This window comes from Prosopis cineraria, unplaced genomic scaffold (assembly GCF_029017545.1).
Source record: "Prosopis cineraria cultivar Desert tree isolate PC_DT_omini unplaced genomic scaffold, ASM2901754v1 PC11, whole genome shotgun sequence".
Classification (NCBI taxonomy): Eukaryota; Viridiplantae; Streptophyta; class Magnoliopsida; order Fabales; family Fabaceae; genus Prosopis; species Prosopis cineraria.
Window position 1 is genome coordinate 7,692,341 of NW_026555342.1, and position 18,148 is coordinate 7,710,488.

At 34.9% G+C, this 18,148-nt stretch overlaps 1 protein-coding gene across 2 annotated transcripts in view; it reads right to left on the bottom strand.

Annotated features, from left to right (window-relative positions):
- The window catches only part of LOC129285844 (alpha-1,3-mannosyl-glycoprotein 2-beta-N-acetylglucosaminyltransferase), a 31,745-nt gene extending 14,869 nt beyond the window's left edge, over positions 1-16,876 (bottom strand). For both annotated transcript variants that reach the window (XM_054921780.1, XM_054921779.1), the window contains exons 1-4: positions 16,517-16,876; positions 16,374-16,424; positions 10,415-10,502; positions 772-834 (exon numbers count right to left, since the gene is read on the bottom strand). In XM_054921780.1, coding sequence (XP_054777755.1) covers positions 772-834; positions 10,415-10,502; positions 16,374-16,424; positions 16,517-16,585 — 271 coding nt within the window. In that variant the 5' untranslated portion in view covers positions 16,586-16,876. The remainder of the gene's footprint in view (positions 1-771; positions 835-10,414; positions 10,503-16,373; positions 16,425-16,516) is intronic.
- Between the last annotated feature and the right edge of the window lie 1,272 nt (positions 16,877-18,148).

Here is an 18,148-nt window from a genome sequence, read left to right on the forward strand (position 1 = left end):
ATTTTAAATATTATTTTGAGATTTATAGATTAAAAATAATAAAAATACAAAATATTTTTATTTTTTAAAAAATTATTTATAATATTGTACTCAAACATATGGCATCTTAAAAAAGCAGCGTTTAGTTAAGCCCAGTCCTAAATTTTTTCAGGTTTAAGCCAAATTACTAGTTTTGGACAAAGCCAGGCACTTTTAGACTACCTCAATCTTAGAGACAATGGCTGGTACCAAGTTCATTATTAGCTTATAAGAAATACACTAATCAAATTTTAAGGAAAAAAAATCAGGTACTGCACAGAAGAAATGTACCTCAGTAATTAAGTTATTACAAGGTGACCACAAAATTTCTTGAAGTAGATGTTAAGAAAACCTAAATTAGTAAACGCATTAACTAGCAATTTCAAAAATCTAAAAAGAATACTCAAGCCCCTAAACAGGCACAATAAGAAACCAGATTTAGGTGGGAAGTTTCTTATCAGTTTCAACTAATGAATATGGCCCATTTGTTCTCCTCTTACTGAAGGCTCAAAATTTCATGATAGTCTCCCCTTTCCGCCAAGCATCTCAGACTTCCAATTGCTTGCCTATACTTTTAATGGCCTCAAGGAAAATCAGATATTACCGATTTATTCAATATTTCTTCCACCTAAGGCTAGATTTGACAAGGATGCTAAAGATCAAAGATTTACAAGTTGACCTAGAGTCATGTAGAAAAAAAAAGTAAGAAAACTTAGCCAATGAAAAGAGACCTAAATACAAACAATAACATACTTTCAAGATCTTGAACAAGAGATTTCATCTGTCCACACTCTGTGTCTCGAAGCTTCCTCTCCTCTGAAAGCAAAGCAGCGTCTTAGTAAAATATATATATATATATATTTGATGATGACAAACATTTAATGTAACAACAAATATTTGATGCAGGGTAAGAAAGTAAATAAATGAGCAAAATTAAAGGCCATCAATTATACTAATCAGATGAGCTAAGGAACATCAATTCAACATTAGTGAAAGAGAACATAAGACAGCATAGTCCAATAAAACTTTATATTATACTTTACAGTGGCCACTGGCTACTAATCAAACGTGAATACAATAGAATCAAACCAGTTTACACATGCATGGACAACAGCTATAGGGCACAATTAATGACTGGTTTTGGATAAACTAGACAATTTATCAGTTGAAACTTCTACAACAGGACATTTATCATACTTGAGAATTGTTACAGGGCAAATAGTGGATGGGCAGAGTAGGTTTCTGTTTCAGTTTATAGTCAAGCCAAGTGTTTAAGAGTAAACACCAGACCAGTATTAATCAAATTGTAACAAACTACTCCTAGATACAATAGTAGAGGGAGGCCGTTACCACGCTTGTCAATGAATGTGAAATTATGCAGTGCGAAAGCTTGTATTCATTCAACAAAGTGGAGCGATACATATAGTAGAGCACAGATCAGATCATATTGTATCAAATCTGCTCTAATAAATAGAAAAGATAACAGCAAGATAATCTGATTCTAGAATCCCTGATAATCTGTAAAAATATTTCCCTGATAAGATAAAGATACTAACAATAAATCCTATTAGGATTAGGTTGAACTAGCAAATGGGCATGGGTTAAGTTGGCCCACATCCAACACTCCTCCTCAAGCCAGCGAATAGATGTTGATCATTTCTCACTTGCCTATTAGCTCATCAAAATTGTTTCGCACAAGAGGCTTGGTCATAACATCTACAACTTGCTTTCCTGATGGGATGCAGGAGAGATCTATGACTTCAGCTTCAATTTTCTCTCTAATTAAATGCTTATCAATTTCCAAATGCTTTGCATGATCATGTTGAATAGGGTTGTTTGCAATCTTCGACAGAACCATGTTATCACACCACATTTTAATAGGAGTATGTGGTTCTATGCCGAGCTCTTTTAATAATTGTACAACCCATATGCCTTCACAAATTCCAAGAGCCAAGGCCTTATATTCAGATTCTGCTTAGCTTCTAGATACAATTGGTTGTTTTTTACTTCCCCAAGTCACAAGATTACTCGACACAAAGGTGCAATGCCTTGTCGTAGAGCACCTATCGTGAATGGATCCTCCCCAATTAGCATCAGTCTAAACTTCTAAACCTCTTTCATTTTCAATTCATGGTGTTCTCTTGTTTCCATTTATGTAGATTTCTACACTCTTTCTGTCTCCTTTAAAAACGAATAATCCCTTGCTTGGAATTGTCTTGAGGTATCTAAGAATACAATAGACAACTTCCGTATGCTCCTTCTGTGGATTACTTGCAAATTGACTTACAGCCCTAACAGCAAAGGATATGTTTTGCTGGCCGAGTATGAGAGAAATAAATTAGCTTTCCTACCAATCTCTAGTACCTCTTTTTGTTGATTGATTTCCCATCATGTTTCACTTCCAAGTTGCCATTAAGCTCCATTGAAATATCTGCTAGTCTAGAAGCCAACATACCAGTTTCTTTGAGAAGATCCAGAGTACATTTTCCTTGTGTGACATTAATGCCCTTAGATGGCCGAGCTACTTCCAACCCAAGGAAATACTTGAGATGGCCAAGATCTTTAATCTCAAATTCTATAATGAGTTTCTTCTTCATTTTGCCAATTTCTTTAGTGTCACTACTTGCTAGCACAATATCATCTACATAGACAATTAGCACAACTATTTTTAGGCCAGACCTTTTTGCAAATAAAAAATGGTCTGATTGGCATTGATTATAGCCAAATCCTTTAACTACATGTGTTAATTTTTCAAATCAAGCCTTAAGTGATTGTTTTAGTCCATACAAGGACTTACTAAGCTTCTAGACTTTGTCTGCATTCTCTGGTCTTCTCAAACCCAAGGGTATCTCCATATACACTTCCTCCTCCCAATACCCATTCAAAAAGGTGTTCTTAACATCCAGTTGCGTAGCGGCCAATCTAAAGTTGCTGCAAGAGACAACAAAACATTAATAGTAATAAACTTAGCCATGAGAGCAAATGTCTCTTGATAATCAATGCCATAGGTTTAAGTAAAACCTTTAGCAATTGTCTGTGCTTTATATTTATTTCGACTTCCATCAAAGTTGTACTTCTCAGTAAGAACCCATTTTCTCCCTACAACTGACTCCCCACATCATAAATCAACAATTTCCCAAGTCTTATTTTCGTCCCAGGCCCTCAATTCTTCCTCAATTGCCAATTTCCATTTCAGGTCAAATCTTGCTTCTTCAAATGTTCTAGGTATTTCTTCATTATCAATAGTAATAACAAAGGTCTTAAGCTGGGAATTAAGCCTTTCATAAGAGACATACCTTCTAATGGGGTGTCGAGGTCAACTTCTCTTGCCTTTTTTAAGAGCAATAGACCACTACAGATCTTCAGGATTAACCTTAGGTTCTGAATCATGACTTTGCCTTAAAACACCAATGGAACCTTCGCTATTTGTGGGCTGTTCAAGCTGACTCTCCCCTGTTTCATCCATACGAGAGTCAAACACAGATTCCTAAGAGTTAGGAGAAGGTTGTTCATGACTGGTATGATGATCAGATTAGGTTTCAGCTTCAGAAATAGGTATTTCAGGGTCAGAGGTGAAAGGTCCAGTATCAACTTGGACAAGGTCAAATGATGTGCAAGGTCTGATATTAGTGATGCCAGTGGATTGATTACTTAAGTAATCATCTATAGTGGCACAAATTAACCATTCACTATCATTCTCCCCTTGAATGAGTAATTTGGGATAGAATGGTAGTGTTTCAACAAATTTAACGTTCACGCATAAAGCTTCCTTTTTTCAGGAGAATAACATTTGTACCCCTTTTTAGTTGAGGAGTAACCCAAGAAAAGACATTAATAGAACAAGAATCAAGTTTCCCACCCTCATCATTAAACATGAAGGCTGTGCACCCAAGGACTCTTTTCAAAAAAGAATTAATAAGATGCGAGTGGGATAAGACTCTAAAAAACTTTGAATAGGAGTTTTGAACTTTAAGACTATGGATGGCATACAATGGATAAGGTAAGCAGCCGTAAGAATTGCATCTCCCCAAAACTCATTCAGTACATTGCCAACTAATAAAAGAGCTTTGGCTACTTCTAGCTAGGAGATGTCTATTTTTCCTCTCGGCCACCCATTTTGTTCGGGTGTATGCACACCAGATGTTTGATGGAGTATCCCTTTCTCAACAAGAAAGGTTCCAAAATCGACATTAAGATAGAAGTCTGAAATTTTTTTTGAACAAAATTACATTTTCAAAAAGAGTAACAACCTCAGACTTTTCTTTCATCAAATACAGCCACGTGAGACAAGTGTGATTACCAATAAAAGTAACAAAGCATCTGGCTTTCAAGTGAGTTTCAATTTTAGATGGCCCCGACACATCATTATGCATAAGAGTGAAGGGTTTAGTAGGAGTATAAGCAGAAGCAAGATAGGGTTTGCAAGTTTGTTTGGCAAACTAACAAATATCACAATGAAAATTGATTTCAGTCATGGAATCTTGAAGCAAAACTTTCATGTAATCAAAACTAGGGTGGCCTAATCAAAAATGCCATAATAAAATGTCTTCTAGAGACATAGTAGTTGAAGCAATAACAGAATTGAAAATGGGACTAGAATCAGCCAAATAGCCTTTATGTTTGAGATTTCCTTCAACATAGTAAAGTCCATTGTGTTCCTTAGCATTGCCAATTATCTTCACCAAGGTTAAGTCCTGACCAGTGAAATTTGTCAAAGATAGCAAGGCAATTTAACCGATAGGCAATACATTTAACGGACAAAAACTACACTGAATGTATAACACATTCCTCAACACAATAAACTCTGAAAGAATAATTGCTCTGGACCCCATAACTTGTGCCTAAGTATTGTTAGCCACTTGCACACAGGTGTGCTCAAAATGGGGACTGAACTTAGAGAGTAAGTCTTAGAATCTAGTAATGTGATTTGTAGCAAAAGAATCAACTACCCAAATGCTCTTACATTCTGTGACAATACTTAAGGTTGCAAGTAGAGTCACCTGCATGAGCTAATGAAACTAAAGGAGTACATCTCTCACTTGGTTTTTCTTGAGCATACCTCTCCAGGATTTGCTTGAGCACAAATTCTTCATTGTTTAGAGAATCTCCTTCACCAGCAGTTTGACTGATTGTGAAACCGTTGTTGTCACCCTTATTCTTCTACTTTAGGTAAGTTGGTTAGCCATGGATTTGCCAACAAGTTTCCTGAGTTTGACCATTCTTGTTGCGATAGTCACATTGGAGAGACTTCTTCCCTTTTGGATCTCCCCCTTGGTTGCCTCCAGCCACCATAGCAAAGGCTTCAACAATTGGTGAGGAAGGAGTAGAAGAAGGAAGCCGAACTGGAGCCTTACAACTTTCCTCATACTTGATCATGTTAAATGTTTTGTCAAGAGAAGGAAAAGGTTTCATACCCATAATTCAACCTCTGAGGTCTTCAAAAGAGTCATTAAGGCTGAGGAGAAATTCATAGCACCTTTCACATTCAACAACTTTCTTATAATACACCTCATCCACACAACATGACCACTGATGAACCACATATTGGTCTATATTCTCCCCTTGTGTTAGTTCATAGAACCCATTTTGCTTGAAAGATAGCAGCTGTGTTTTCCTTAACAGAATAGGTATGCCATGTTAATTGCCAAATTTCCTGAACCATGTTTGTAATAGGTAGTTTTAACTAATCTCAGTGTCCATAAAGTGAATTAACCAGGTCATGACCATGTTTTTTTCTACACACCAAGCTTCACATTTGGGATCACTAACATCTAGTGCCTTCAGATGTCTAGTCAGGTATCATTCCTTGTCGTGCCCTTGCATCAACACGTTTCTGGACCATTTTAAGTAATTGTTTCTATTAAAATGATGGGTGATGATAAGTTGAGAGAGAGCCCGTATGCATATTCCCAAGAGAACCTGCACCACTCCCTCCAAAATTCACCTCCTCGTTTAAGCCTTATCTATGCACTAAAGAGTATGTGTATATTTCTCTATTGGCGGCGAAGGCTCTTGGGCTAGTTAGCACTGCCTTATATGACATGAGTGTCACCACTTTGATACCATGAAATTATGTAATATGAAAGCTTGTATCCATTCAACAAAGAGGAGTGATACATATGGTAGAGCACAAATCAAATCATATCAAATCTACTCTAATAACTAGAAAAGATAACAGCAAGATAATCTAATTCTATAATCCCTACAAATCTGTAAAAATATTTGCTTACTAAGATAAAGATGCTAACAGAAAATCCTATTAGGTTTAGGTTAAACGAGCAGATGAGTGTGGGTTAAGTTAGCCCACATCAAACAGAATTGAATCCCTTTCTCTTTATCAATTCTCTCCCCGCTATTCTATTCTCAAATGCAATGTGCACTATTGCACCATTCCAGTGTCAGAACATCAATCCATGCATTTTGATGGTGCCTGAAATGCAATGGGGTTTGTTAGAAGAGAGAGTAAGGAATCTAGGAATAATGAATACATCATCGTGTGGGCATGAGAGAACAACAACAACAACAACAACAAGCCTTTATCCCACTAGGTGGGGTCGGCTACATGGATTGCAAGACGCCATTGTGCTCTATCATTTATCAAGCTTTTAGAAATATTATTAATTAAGAGATCACGTTCAACAACTTCCAAGAGTGTTCTCTTAGGCCTTCCTCTACCTCTCTTAATCGGACTCAAAGTTATATGTTCCACTCTTCTCACTGGTGCCTCCCTTAGTCTTCTTTGTACATGCCCAAACCATCTCAACCGATTTTCTACCATTTTTTCCTCAATAGGTGCCACCCTCACTTTTTCGCGTATGTGCTCATTTCGAATTTTATCTTTACGTGTATGTCCGCACATCCATCGTAACATTCTCATCTCTGCTACTCCAACTTTATGCTCTTGCTGTCCCGTTAGAGCCCAGCATTCACTACTATATAACATTGCCGGTCTGATAGCAGTACGATAAAACTTTCCTTTAAGTTTATTAGGCACCTTACGGTCACAAATAACTCCTTTAGCTTTTCTCCAATTAAACCACCCAGCTTGAATTCTATGTGAAATATCTCTACTGATTTCGCCATCATTTTGAATAATGGCTCTCAAATATCTAAACTTTTCCACTTGAGGTATAATTTGATCTCCCAATTTCACTTCCAAATTATTTTCGAATAGTCCTTTACCAAATTTACAATATAAATATTCCGTCTTACTTCTACTCAGACGAAAACCTTTCGACTCCAATGTCCTCCTCCATAACTCAAGTTTGCAATTAACCTCTTCTCTTGTCTATGCTATAAGAACTATATCATCCACGAAGAGCATACATTTCGGGATTTCCTCTTGAATATGTTCCATCAAAACATTTAAAATCAAGTTGAACAAATAAGGACTCAGAGATGATCCCTGATGTAGTCCAATCTTTATAGGAAAATCCTTTGTTTGACCACTAGGCGTTTTTATACTAGTTTTTACCCTCTCATACATATCTTGTATGGCTTTAACATAAGCAATCCGTACTCCCTTTTTTTCCAACGCTTTCCAAAGCACTTCTCTTGGTATACGGTCATAAGCTTTTTCCAAATCGATTTTATGTGTAGATCTTTATCTTTACAACGATACTTTTCCATTAATCCCCTTAGTAGATAAATCGCCTCTGTAGTTGATCTACCTGGCATAAAACCAAATTGATTCTCAGAAATACTTGTCTCCAATCTCAACCTGTGCTCAATTACTTTCTCCCACAATTTCATTGTGTGGCTCATGAGTTTAATCCCTCTATAGTTAGTACAATTCTGAATATCTCCTTTATTTTTATAAATAGGAATTAATGTACTTCTCCTCCACTCATCAGGCATTTTCTTGGACCGTAAAATCACATTAAATAACTTAGTTAACCATCTCACCCCTTCTTCACCTAAACATTTCCATGCTTCGATAGATATACAATCAGGTCCGTTGGCTCTACCATTTGCCATTTTCTTAAGAGCTTCCTTTACTTCCTTATCACGTATTTTTCGATAGAATGACAAATTTTGTTCTCCTTCACCAGTTACTAAATCCTCCAAGTTACTAGATGAATCCTCTCCATCATTGAAAAGTTTAGAAAAATAAGTCTCCCATCTATTTTTAATTTTATCATCTGTAACTAAAATTCTTCCCTCTTCATCCTTAATACACCTTACCTGTTCTAGATCTCTTGATTTTCTTTCCCTACTCTTAGCAATCTTATAAATATTTTGCTCTCCTTCCTTCGTCTCAAGGTTCTTATAAAATTCTTCAAAAGCTTTAGAACGAGCTTCACCCACAGCTCTCTTAGTTTCCTTCTTAGCCATACGGCACCTCTCCCAATTTTCCTCATTGTTACACAAATGTATGGCTTTAAAACAGTTCTTCTTATACTTGATTTTGTCCTGTACACTATTATTCCACCACCAAGACTCCTTATCTCTCGGACCAGAACCTTTCGATTCTCCCAAAACTACTTTTGCAACCTCCCGTATCTTTTTAGCCATATCCTCCCATATGATGTTAACACTTCCCTGAGAATCCCAAATTCCTTTATCCAAAAGATTTCGCTTAAAAATATCTTGCTTCTCACCTTTTAATTGCCACCACCTAATCCTTGGTGTTACTACTTGTCGACGTTTTTGGATTTTACTCATAATACACACATCAAGGACTAAGACCCTATGTTGTGTCGTTACAACATCTCCGGGGATCACCTTACAATTTTTACAAAGTTTTCTATCTGTGTTCCTAATCAAAAGAAAATCAATCTGCGACCTTGAGGCTCCACTTTTGTAAGTGATGAGATGCTCATCTCTCTTCTTGAAACAAGTGTTGGCAATCTTAAAACCATACGCCAATGAGAAATCAAGAAGAGTTTGTCCTTCATTGTTTAGCTCTCCAAAACCAAAACCACCATGCACCCTCGCATACTGACCAGCTTCCCTCCCGACATGCCCATTAAAGTCTCCTCCAATAAAAATCTTTTCACTCTGTGGTATGTGTCGAATCAACCCCTCCAGATCCTCCCAAAATAATTCCTTAAGACTGGCTTCTGTCCCGACTTGCGGCGCATAAGCGCTAACAATATTAACAGTCTCACGTCCAATTATCATTTTTAAAGAAATAATTCTGTCTCCAATTCTACTAACTTCTACAACGTTCTTCTTCCACTCCTTATCTATAATGATGCCTACTCCATTGCGTACACTTACTTTTCCTGTATACCAAAGTTTGAAACCTTGAATATCCTTAGCTTCTTCTCCACGCCATTTTGTTTCTTGCAAGCAAAGGATATTGATTTTCCTTTGAATCATAACCCCTACAACCTCTACAGATTTACAATTTAATGTCCCAACATTCTAAGTACCAAATCTAATTTTGCTCTTATGGACTAACTTCTTTAGCCGCGTACGTCCAGAATGACGCGGTAGCCCTTGCTCATTTAACACTACATCCGGGCGCCGATGCAGCGGCTCTAACTCACTTATCACTGTACTCGAGCCATGCAGCGCGTTACTTACGGGCAACGACCTAGCATTAACATTATAACATCTATTGTCCATGTTCATGATAGATTGTGGGCATGAGAGAGATAATAAATTTTGAGGAGTGAATTGTAGGAGAGACTAGCCTCTCAAACACTAATATTGCTTCATTTTCTCTGACACCTTCCATCCAATTTGCCCAATACACTAGAGGAAAACCATCAGGGCACACTTCATATTCTGGTTTTGCTATCTGTAGTGGGGAGGTTATATTATGGTCAAAGTTAGCTTCTGCTTCTATTAATGAGTCAATGAAGTCCACTACTAGTCAATAATTTTAGTAGTTAAAAGATACCTACTTGAGTAGGGATGGTAAAATTATAAACAACTCCTACCTATAATAGTAGAGTAGGTTTGTTTTTCATTTTTGTTGATGAAATAATTCCTCTTTCTCTCTCTCTCTAATGCTATTCTATCCTTAGTTCTTTGGTTAATATGCACCATGAATAATGAATTTCAAAGCTCAAAGAGCATATCTTAGGTTATAATATTTTTAAATGATTATGGGCTAAAATAATCTTTAATGGGGAAACAAAGTTAAAAAGATGAATAGAAAAAATGAAACTGCATCTTAGAAAGATGAAAAGGCATTAAAAGAAAAAAAGGGACATTAGATTTGTTGATCCTACCAAAGTGGGAAAGGTTATGCAATAAATGTTTCCAAAAATAACCAAGAACAATGGTGAACCTATCCCACAAAAACGCATTACCTTTTGACACAGACGCGCAAAGTCTAGACAACAGCTATAGAATATATGGACCAAGTACATACCTTTGAATCGTTTCTTCACTACATTTAAAAATTATATGCAAAATTGAATTCTTCAACAAAATATCTAACCTTCTAAGGCCACAATCCGTCCTTGTTGCAAGCTAATTTGATCAATCAGCGATCTCATTTGACTTGTACAGTGGTTTTCAGCTTCAATCTGCCATACAACAATAAATTTGGAATAGCATCTAGTATAGCTTTTGAATAACTCCCAAGGCAAGTATAAGTTAACCAACACTCTTAGCTTATTGAGCCACAAAATAGATTGCACTAGGCCATGAATCTCATGAACACTACCAAATCAAGGAAGATGAAAAAACCATGACTCATGACAAAATTATTGTTCAACAAAACTCAAATAATATTTAATGTATATAACAAAACCACAAGTTCTGATTCTTCAAGAGTAGCTTGAAGCATTGTTGACTTTGCATGAAGTACTTAGTAATAAAAAGTTTTATCAAGAATAGATTTAGGAGATGTCAGTTGCGTCTGTTTCATAAAGCCTCTTCAATCTTGACGAAAAGCCTTCTAATAAAAAGAAACCTCGTATTCTGCTTTGCCAGAGTTTTTTTTTTTTTTTTTGGGGGGGGGACTAGTTCCCCATTGTATAATTCTATTTCTACTATGGTCAAAAAAGCTACTATGGTCAAAAAAGGGGGAAAAAAAGATTAAACAGAAACTCAAGGAAATAAAGGAAGGTGATTTAATGATAATACAATATTTAAATGCTATTGTAAAATCATGGTGGCAATTAGATTTGCTTGAAAGTCATATCGACATGTAATAAATAAGCACTACAAGATACTTGTGGGAAAGAAATGACTTATAACTTTCTCTATGTGGCGATAATCAAAGCAATAATAAGAGGAAGAATCTCCATTTAACTATTACTTGATATTCCTATTTCTTAGGGATTTTAATTGCTGTTTTAATTATGTTTTGTTCTTCTTCGTTTTCTCCAAGAATCTCAAAACTAAGTAGATAGCATGCAGCTATCTTCAAATCAAATTGTATTCACTTATTAAGCAATCATAAGGAAAACCCTAACAAAGGTTTCTTTATGGAATCAGGGCCACACCAATTAACCCCAAAAACTGGGTTTTGTTTGGATCAATGGATAGGGCGTGAAACATCATCACGAGAAGCACCTCTACCAATGTCAACAACACCACAACCACTACTAACAATTTTCTATCATTTTCCCTTCAATAGGTGCTATGCCAACTTTTCACGTATGAGCTTATTTTGAATTTTATCTTTACATGTATGTCAACATATTTATCTCAAGCTAATCCAACTTTATACTCTTATTTTCCCGTTGAAGCCTAACATTCACTACCATATAATATAGCCAGTCTTATAGCAATTCAGTAAAACTTCTCTTTAAATTTATTAGGTACTTTAGGATTGCATATAACTCTTTTTGCCTTTCTCCAATTACACTAGCCAACTTGTATCCTATGTACAATATCTCCTTCAATTTCCCTATCATATTGAATAATCACTCCCAAATATCTAAACTTTTTCACTTGAGGTATAATCTAATCTCTCAATTTTACATCCAAAATGCTATTAATTGACCACTTATTAAAATTGCAATGCAAATATTTCATTTTATTCCTATTCAAACAAAAATCTTTTGACTTCAATATCCTCCTCCATAACTCAAGTTTGTAGTTAATCTCTTTCCTTATCTCCACAATAAGAACTATATCATCCACAAAAAATATACATTTGAAAATTTTCTCTTAAACATGATCAATGAAAATATCTAGGACCAAGTCAAACAAATAAAAACTCAAAGATGATTCTTGATGTAATACAATTCTCATAGAAAAGTCCTTTGTTTCACCATCAAATGTTTTAATACTAATCGTTGGTCCCTCATACATATCTTGCATAGCTCTAGTATAGGCAACTCGGAGTCCCTTTTTTTCTAAGACTTTCCAAAGCACTTCTCTCGATATATAGTCATAAGCTTGTTCTAACTTAACGAAAACCATATGTAAATCTTTACCTTTACATTGATACTTTTCCATTAATCTCTTTAGCAGATAAATCACTTTTATAGTCGTCCTACCTGTCATTGAGCCAAATTAATTTTCAGAAATACCAATATCTAATTTCAACCTATGCTCAATCACTCTTTCTCATAATTTCATTGTATGACAAATAAGTTTAATCCTTCTGTAATTAGCATAATTTTGAATATCTCATTTACTTTTGTAAATAGGAACTAAGATGCTTCTCCTTCAATCTTTAAGCATTTTTTTAAACCATAAAATTTCATTAAATAACTTAATTAGCCACTACACCCCTTTTTTGCCAAAGCATTTTCAGACTTTAATAGGGATACAATCAAGTCCATTAGCTCTACCATTTGCCCTTTTTTTAAAAACTTTCTTTACCTCACTATTACGTATCCAACAACCTTCTTTGTATATGCTTGAACCAATTAAACGATTATTCACCATTTTCTCCTCATTAGATGTCACATTAACACTTCCTTTTATATTATTATTACAGATCTTATCATTTTTTTATAACCACACATTTATCTCAACATCCTTATTTGTTACCCCGACTTTATATTCTTGTTGTCCCCTTAAAACTCAATATTCATTATTATATAGCATTGTTGGTCTTATAATAAGCTGTGACTTATAGGGGAATGAATTCTTTCTTCATTTTAAGGCTTCTAATAGGGCTTATAATGCCTTTTCTAGACCAAAATGGTTTCAATAGCGAGAGGAACATCAAACAAAACTTCCATTTAAGCTTATTAAGTACTTTTTGATCATAATTAACTCCTATATATAGATCACTTCTATGGTACCCCTTATTGGCATAAATACAAATTGGTTCTCATAAATACAAGTCTCCAATTTTAACTTATATTCAATCACTATTTCCTATAATTTCATCATACGATTCATAGTTGGGTTGGAATCTCTAGTAAGGCAAGTCAAAACTCTCCTCCATTTTAAATAGGAACTAAAGTGCTTCTCCTCCATTCATCAAGCATTTTCTTAGACTATAAAATCCCATTGAATAACTTAGTTAGCCTCAACACACTCCCTTCACCTGCACACTTCTATACTTGAATAGGAATGCCATTAGATCTAATAACTTTACCATGTTCCATTTTCTTATGAGCTTTTTTAACCTCGCCAACATGGTCCCTACAATAAAACACCAAATTTTATACACCTTCTAAAGCTATCAAATCCTCCAAGTCACTAGTCAATCCCCTTACATCAATGAAAAGCTTGTAAAGTAGGTCTCTCACCTATTTTTAATATCTCCATTTGTAACCAAATTTTTTCCTTCTTCATTCTTTATGCATTTTACTTGGTCCAAATATCTTGATTTCATTTCCCTATTTTTTGCAATCTTGTAAATCTTTTGTCCCCATTCTTTATCCCTAACTCTTTGTAAAACTTCTCAAATTCTTTAGAACATGCTTCACTCACAGACTTTTTAGTCTCTGTTTTATCCATACGATGTATTCCCAATTTTCAACATTATTACACAAATGTAAAGCTTTAAAACAATCCTTTTTATGTTTAACTTTCTCCTTTACATTCTTATTCCACCATCGAAAAATCATTATTCCTCATCCTTGCAAAATTGCTTAGTGTCCTTCCTTAACCTTTTAGCCATTTCCTGTCACATGATGTTAACACTTCCTTGTGACTCCCAAGCACCTAAAAGATTCCCCTTGAAATCTCTTGCTCCTCTTTAGCTGCAAACACTTAACCCTTGGTTATAAAACTTGTTAGCACTTTTGTTTTTTACTCTTAATACACATATCAAGGACCAGGACCTTATGTTTTATTGTCACACTTTCCCCAAGAATCACTTAGCAATTTTTGCAAAGTCTTCTCTTAGGATTCCTTACTAAAAAGATGTCAATCTGCAATCCTAAGGCTCCACACTTATGTGTGATTATATGTTCATTCCATTTCTTAAAGTATGAGTTGACAATATTGAGAGTATAAGCCAAGGAGAAATGAAGAATAGATTATCCTTCATCATTAAGTTCCCCAAAATCAAAACTACCATGATCCTTCACATTTGTCCTACCTCCTAGCCAACATGGCCATTAAGGTCCCCACCAATGAAGATATTTTCATCTTGTGGCATGCCTTAAACTAACCCCTCTAAGTCTTACCAAAATTTTTCCTTAAGATGTGCTTTTGCCCAAATATGAGGTGCATAATCACTAATAATGTTGATAGCATCATGTCCAACAATCATTCTTCGGGATAAGATTATGTCCCCAATCCTTTTAACTTTCACCACATTCTTCTCCCACTTTTCAACAACACCAACAACCCCATTCCTTGTATTTCATTTCCTTGTGCACCAAGGTTTGAAATCTGCAACTTCCATAGCTTTCTCTCCAACCCATTTAGTTTCTAGAAGGCACAAGATGTTAATATTTCTCCATTTCATAACTTCCACCATCTCCATTAATTTATAAGACAAGTTCCCACTGTTCCAAGTACTGAATTTCATCTTTCTTACATGGACTAACTTCATTACCCACATCCATCCATAATAATATGGGAACGCTTGCTCATTTTGCACTACATCCAAATGTTGATGCAATAACTCTAGCTCATTTGACACCGTAGTTGATCCATACAGCACATTGCTGATTTGCTTCACGGCAACAACCCAGCATGAGTACAAAAACATCTATTGTCCATATCCATGCAATAATCAACAAACTTTAACATTGACAAATACAGTACACACAAGACGTACTAGAAGAAAAATGATAGGGTGTAAACCTGTTGATACTCCACTTGAAGTAAGCTAAAAGGAGAATCTTGAATCACTAGGTATGTGTCTGGAAAACAATCAATGGTTGCCTATACCTTGAGGGTGTACTTTAGTATCAATTTACAAGCATGCCTGCTCATTTCAATTCATGTGTTATGCTCTCAATTTCAATCTCTTGAGCTGTACTTTCAATCACTAAATGAGCTTCTCTTGGTACTTCCCATGTTTCATAAGCCATCTTGTAGAATATGTATTGCTAATTGAATTAATAAATGAAGATATAATTTGATTGTTCTTGGCTTTGCAAACTCTGAATTTTGGGTCATTCCCCTTGAACTGGAAAACACCACCACTTACATAGGCATGCTTTCCTTTATCCTAGAAAAGAACATCAAAATAGACAGACTCTATTAAAGGTAGTTGTGCTAGTTTAGTTCATGACCAACAACATCATTATTGTTGACAACCCAATGGATTGCCTATGACATTATCTTAGTGGGTGATACATTTTCTTTATTTAATTCTGAATGGTAACCATATTTTGGCATAGGAATGGATCAGATGAGTGGGGATACCATGAAAAAAGTTTAGGAAACGTGCACTGAAAATTGCTATGCCTCATTTTGGATGAAGCTTGACCTAAATACTAGCCAGCAAACCCTGCTGCTAAGAGAATACTGCACAAAAGACTCGTTCAGATAAAGGGTCAACCTATCACTCAAGCCCTGGTCAACTGGAAAGAACTTCCTGATGAAGATATTAGTCAGGTCCATTTGAATGACCTTCAAGGGTGCACCCAGGGTTACATCTAGGTAAAAATCCCTTGAGGACAATCAAGGAGGGGATTTCTGTGAGGATATCATATAGAGAAATTAGTTAAGTACTTAGGAAGCTATTAATCAAATGGTAATTCGTTGATAATGTTACTCATCATCATCCTATAAATAGAAGTACAAAGGAATGACAGTTGAAAGATCTTCCTGGTGAAGATATTAGTCGGGTCCATTTGAATGACCTTCAAAGGTGCACCCAGGGTTACATTTACGTACAAGAGGACAATCAAGGAGGGGGTTTGTGTGAGGAAATCATATAGAGAAATTAGTTAAGTACTTAGGAAGCTATTAACCCAATGGTAATTAGTTGATACTATTCCTAACCACCATCCTATAAATTGAAGTGTAAATGAATGACAGTTGAAAAAGAATTCTGTTGAGAAGATGTGCAGTGGACTTACAGCAGCAGCGAGGCGATCCGCATATTCGGATTGCGTGGCGAAAAGCCTCATCTAAAGAAGAGAAGCAATATCAATATCTTACAAAGGGATGCATCCCCCCAGGAGAATGATATACAGAGTGTTAGGGTTAGGGAGCCCCGCACCTGGATGTAGATGAATACCCCAGCTGCCACCAACAAAAGGAACCGAAAATCGCATAAAACTTTCGCCATTAACTTTTGGCCAAAAACTTCAACTGGGATCAATCATAAGATTAATATTTTAAGTCATTCATATGCCAACGGAAGCTGCCAGACGACGCTGACCCAGTTGAGTCGTTGAGTCAATTCAACTGCAGGCTCATTAGTCCAGTCCTCTCGGTCGCGCACTTCCTCCCCTGCCGATCTTCCTTCCGCACCATTGTGAATTTAAACGTCAGTATTACATAAAAACGTTCCTTCGATCTTGGACTTCGGGCAAATTATTACCGGCAGCCGATGAGCGGAGGGGAAAACGCGACGCGATCCGCCCTCTAGTTTATCAGATTTTTTTAAGGTAAAAATCAGGTGTTTTTAATTTTAATTTCTTAATTACACAAGAATAAAATATAATAATAAATAATAAATATGAAAATATTCCAGAGATTTAAAAATATAAGAAAGTTTTTAAAAATTTATATTTTAAAAAATATAAAATATTTCTTGAAGTTTGAGGTATAAATAACGTACTCTTAGTAAAAATGTCTTTAATAAATAAATTATTTTTTATTTATTTTAAAATGAAATATTATATTAAATAAAGAAAATATAAAAAATAATATTAATTAAAAAATAAAATGTTTTATATTTTAAAAAAAGGAACAAGTATCTATTAATTAAGGAAAAAAAGTAAGCATATATCAATCACTCATCAATATATGATATGAGAAATCATCAACTAATTTTTGACCTTAAATTATATGAATATATAATTGAAAGACACTTTTTAATATCTACATCTACCTAGGTTCTAATTTGGTTCTTAAGCAAATTTTTATACGAGCAGAGTCCAGTTTAAAAAATATTTATTTGTATAAATTTGACATGCTTTAAACCTATGTTAGAACAAAGCTTCTTTTACGGCAAAGTTATGCAAGTTCACAAACTCACTTGACAATCAATGTCATATATGAAATTTAGTTTTTTATTTGTATGGTGATGAAGTATTGCTCTTATCGTGACGAAATCTCTCGTGTCGAAATTCTATGCTTTTTATTTCAAAAAAATAACAACACATTATTAATATAAATGACTTTTTTTATATTTGTATAAGAGAATTGGAGGATACATGTCACTATGTTATTAAATGAAAAAAGTTATAGCTTAAAATCATTATCAACGAGAAAATGTAAAAAGACAGTCAAAATTTCATCAAACAGTTTGATATATGAATAAGAAAGTCTCCAGAGCGATAAAACTTATACCTTGTTAATGTAAGTTTCGTTTGTGTGATGCCACATTATCAAACCAACTACCCTAACATTACATGCTTCTTTATTATAATATTATCCTTCGCCAATGCAATTTAAAATCTAGTTTAGATAACAATGTGCCTTTTATTATTACTAAGGATGCAACTTAATTACTAGTAGGTTTTAAAAAAATATGAAATTTTAATTGAATCCAGAATGAAATAATTTCAATAGAGAAAAGATTAAAATATTTTTTACTTATCATGCAGAATCATTAATTATTAATTTTTTTACTTTGCTTATTAATTTGCTAATATAAGTTATAATTATATTCATTTATTAGACA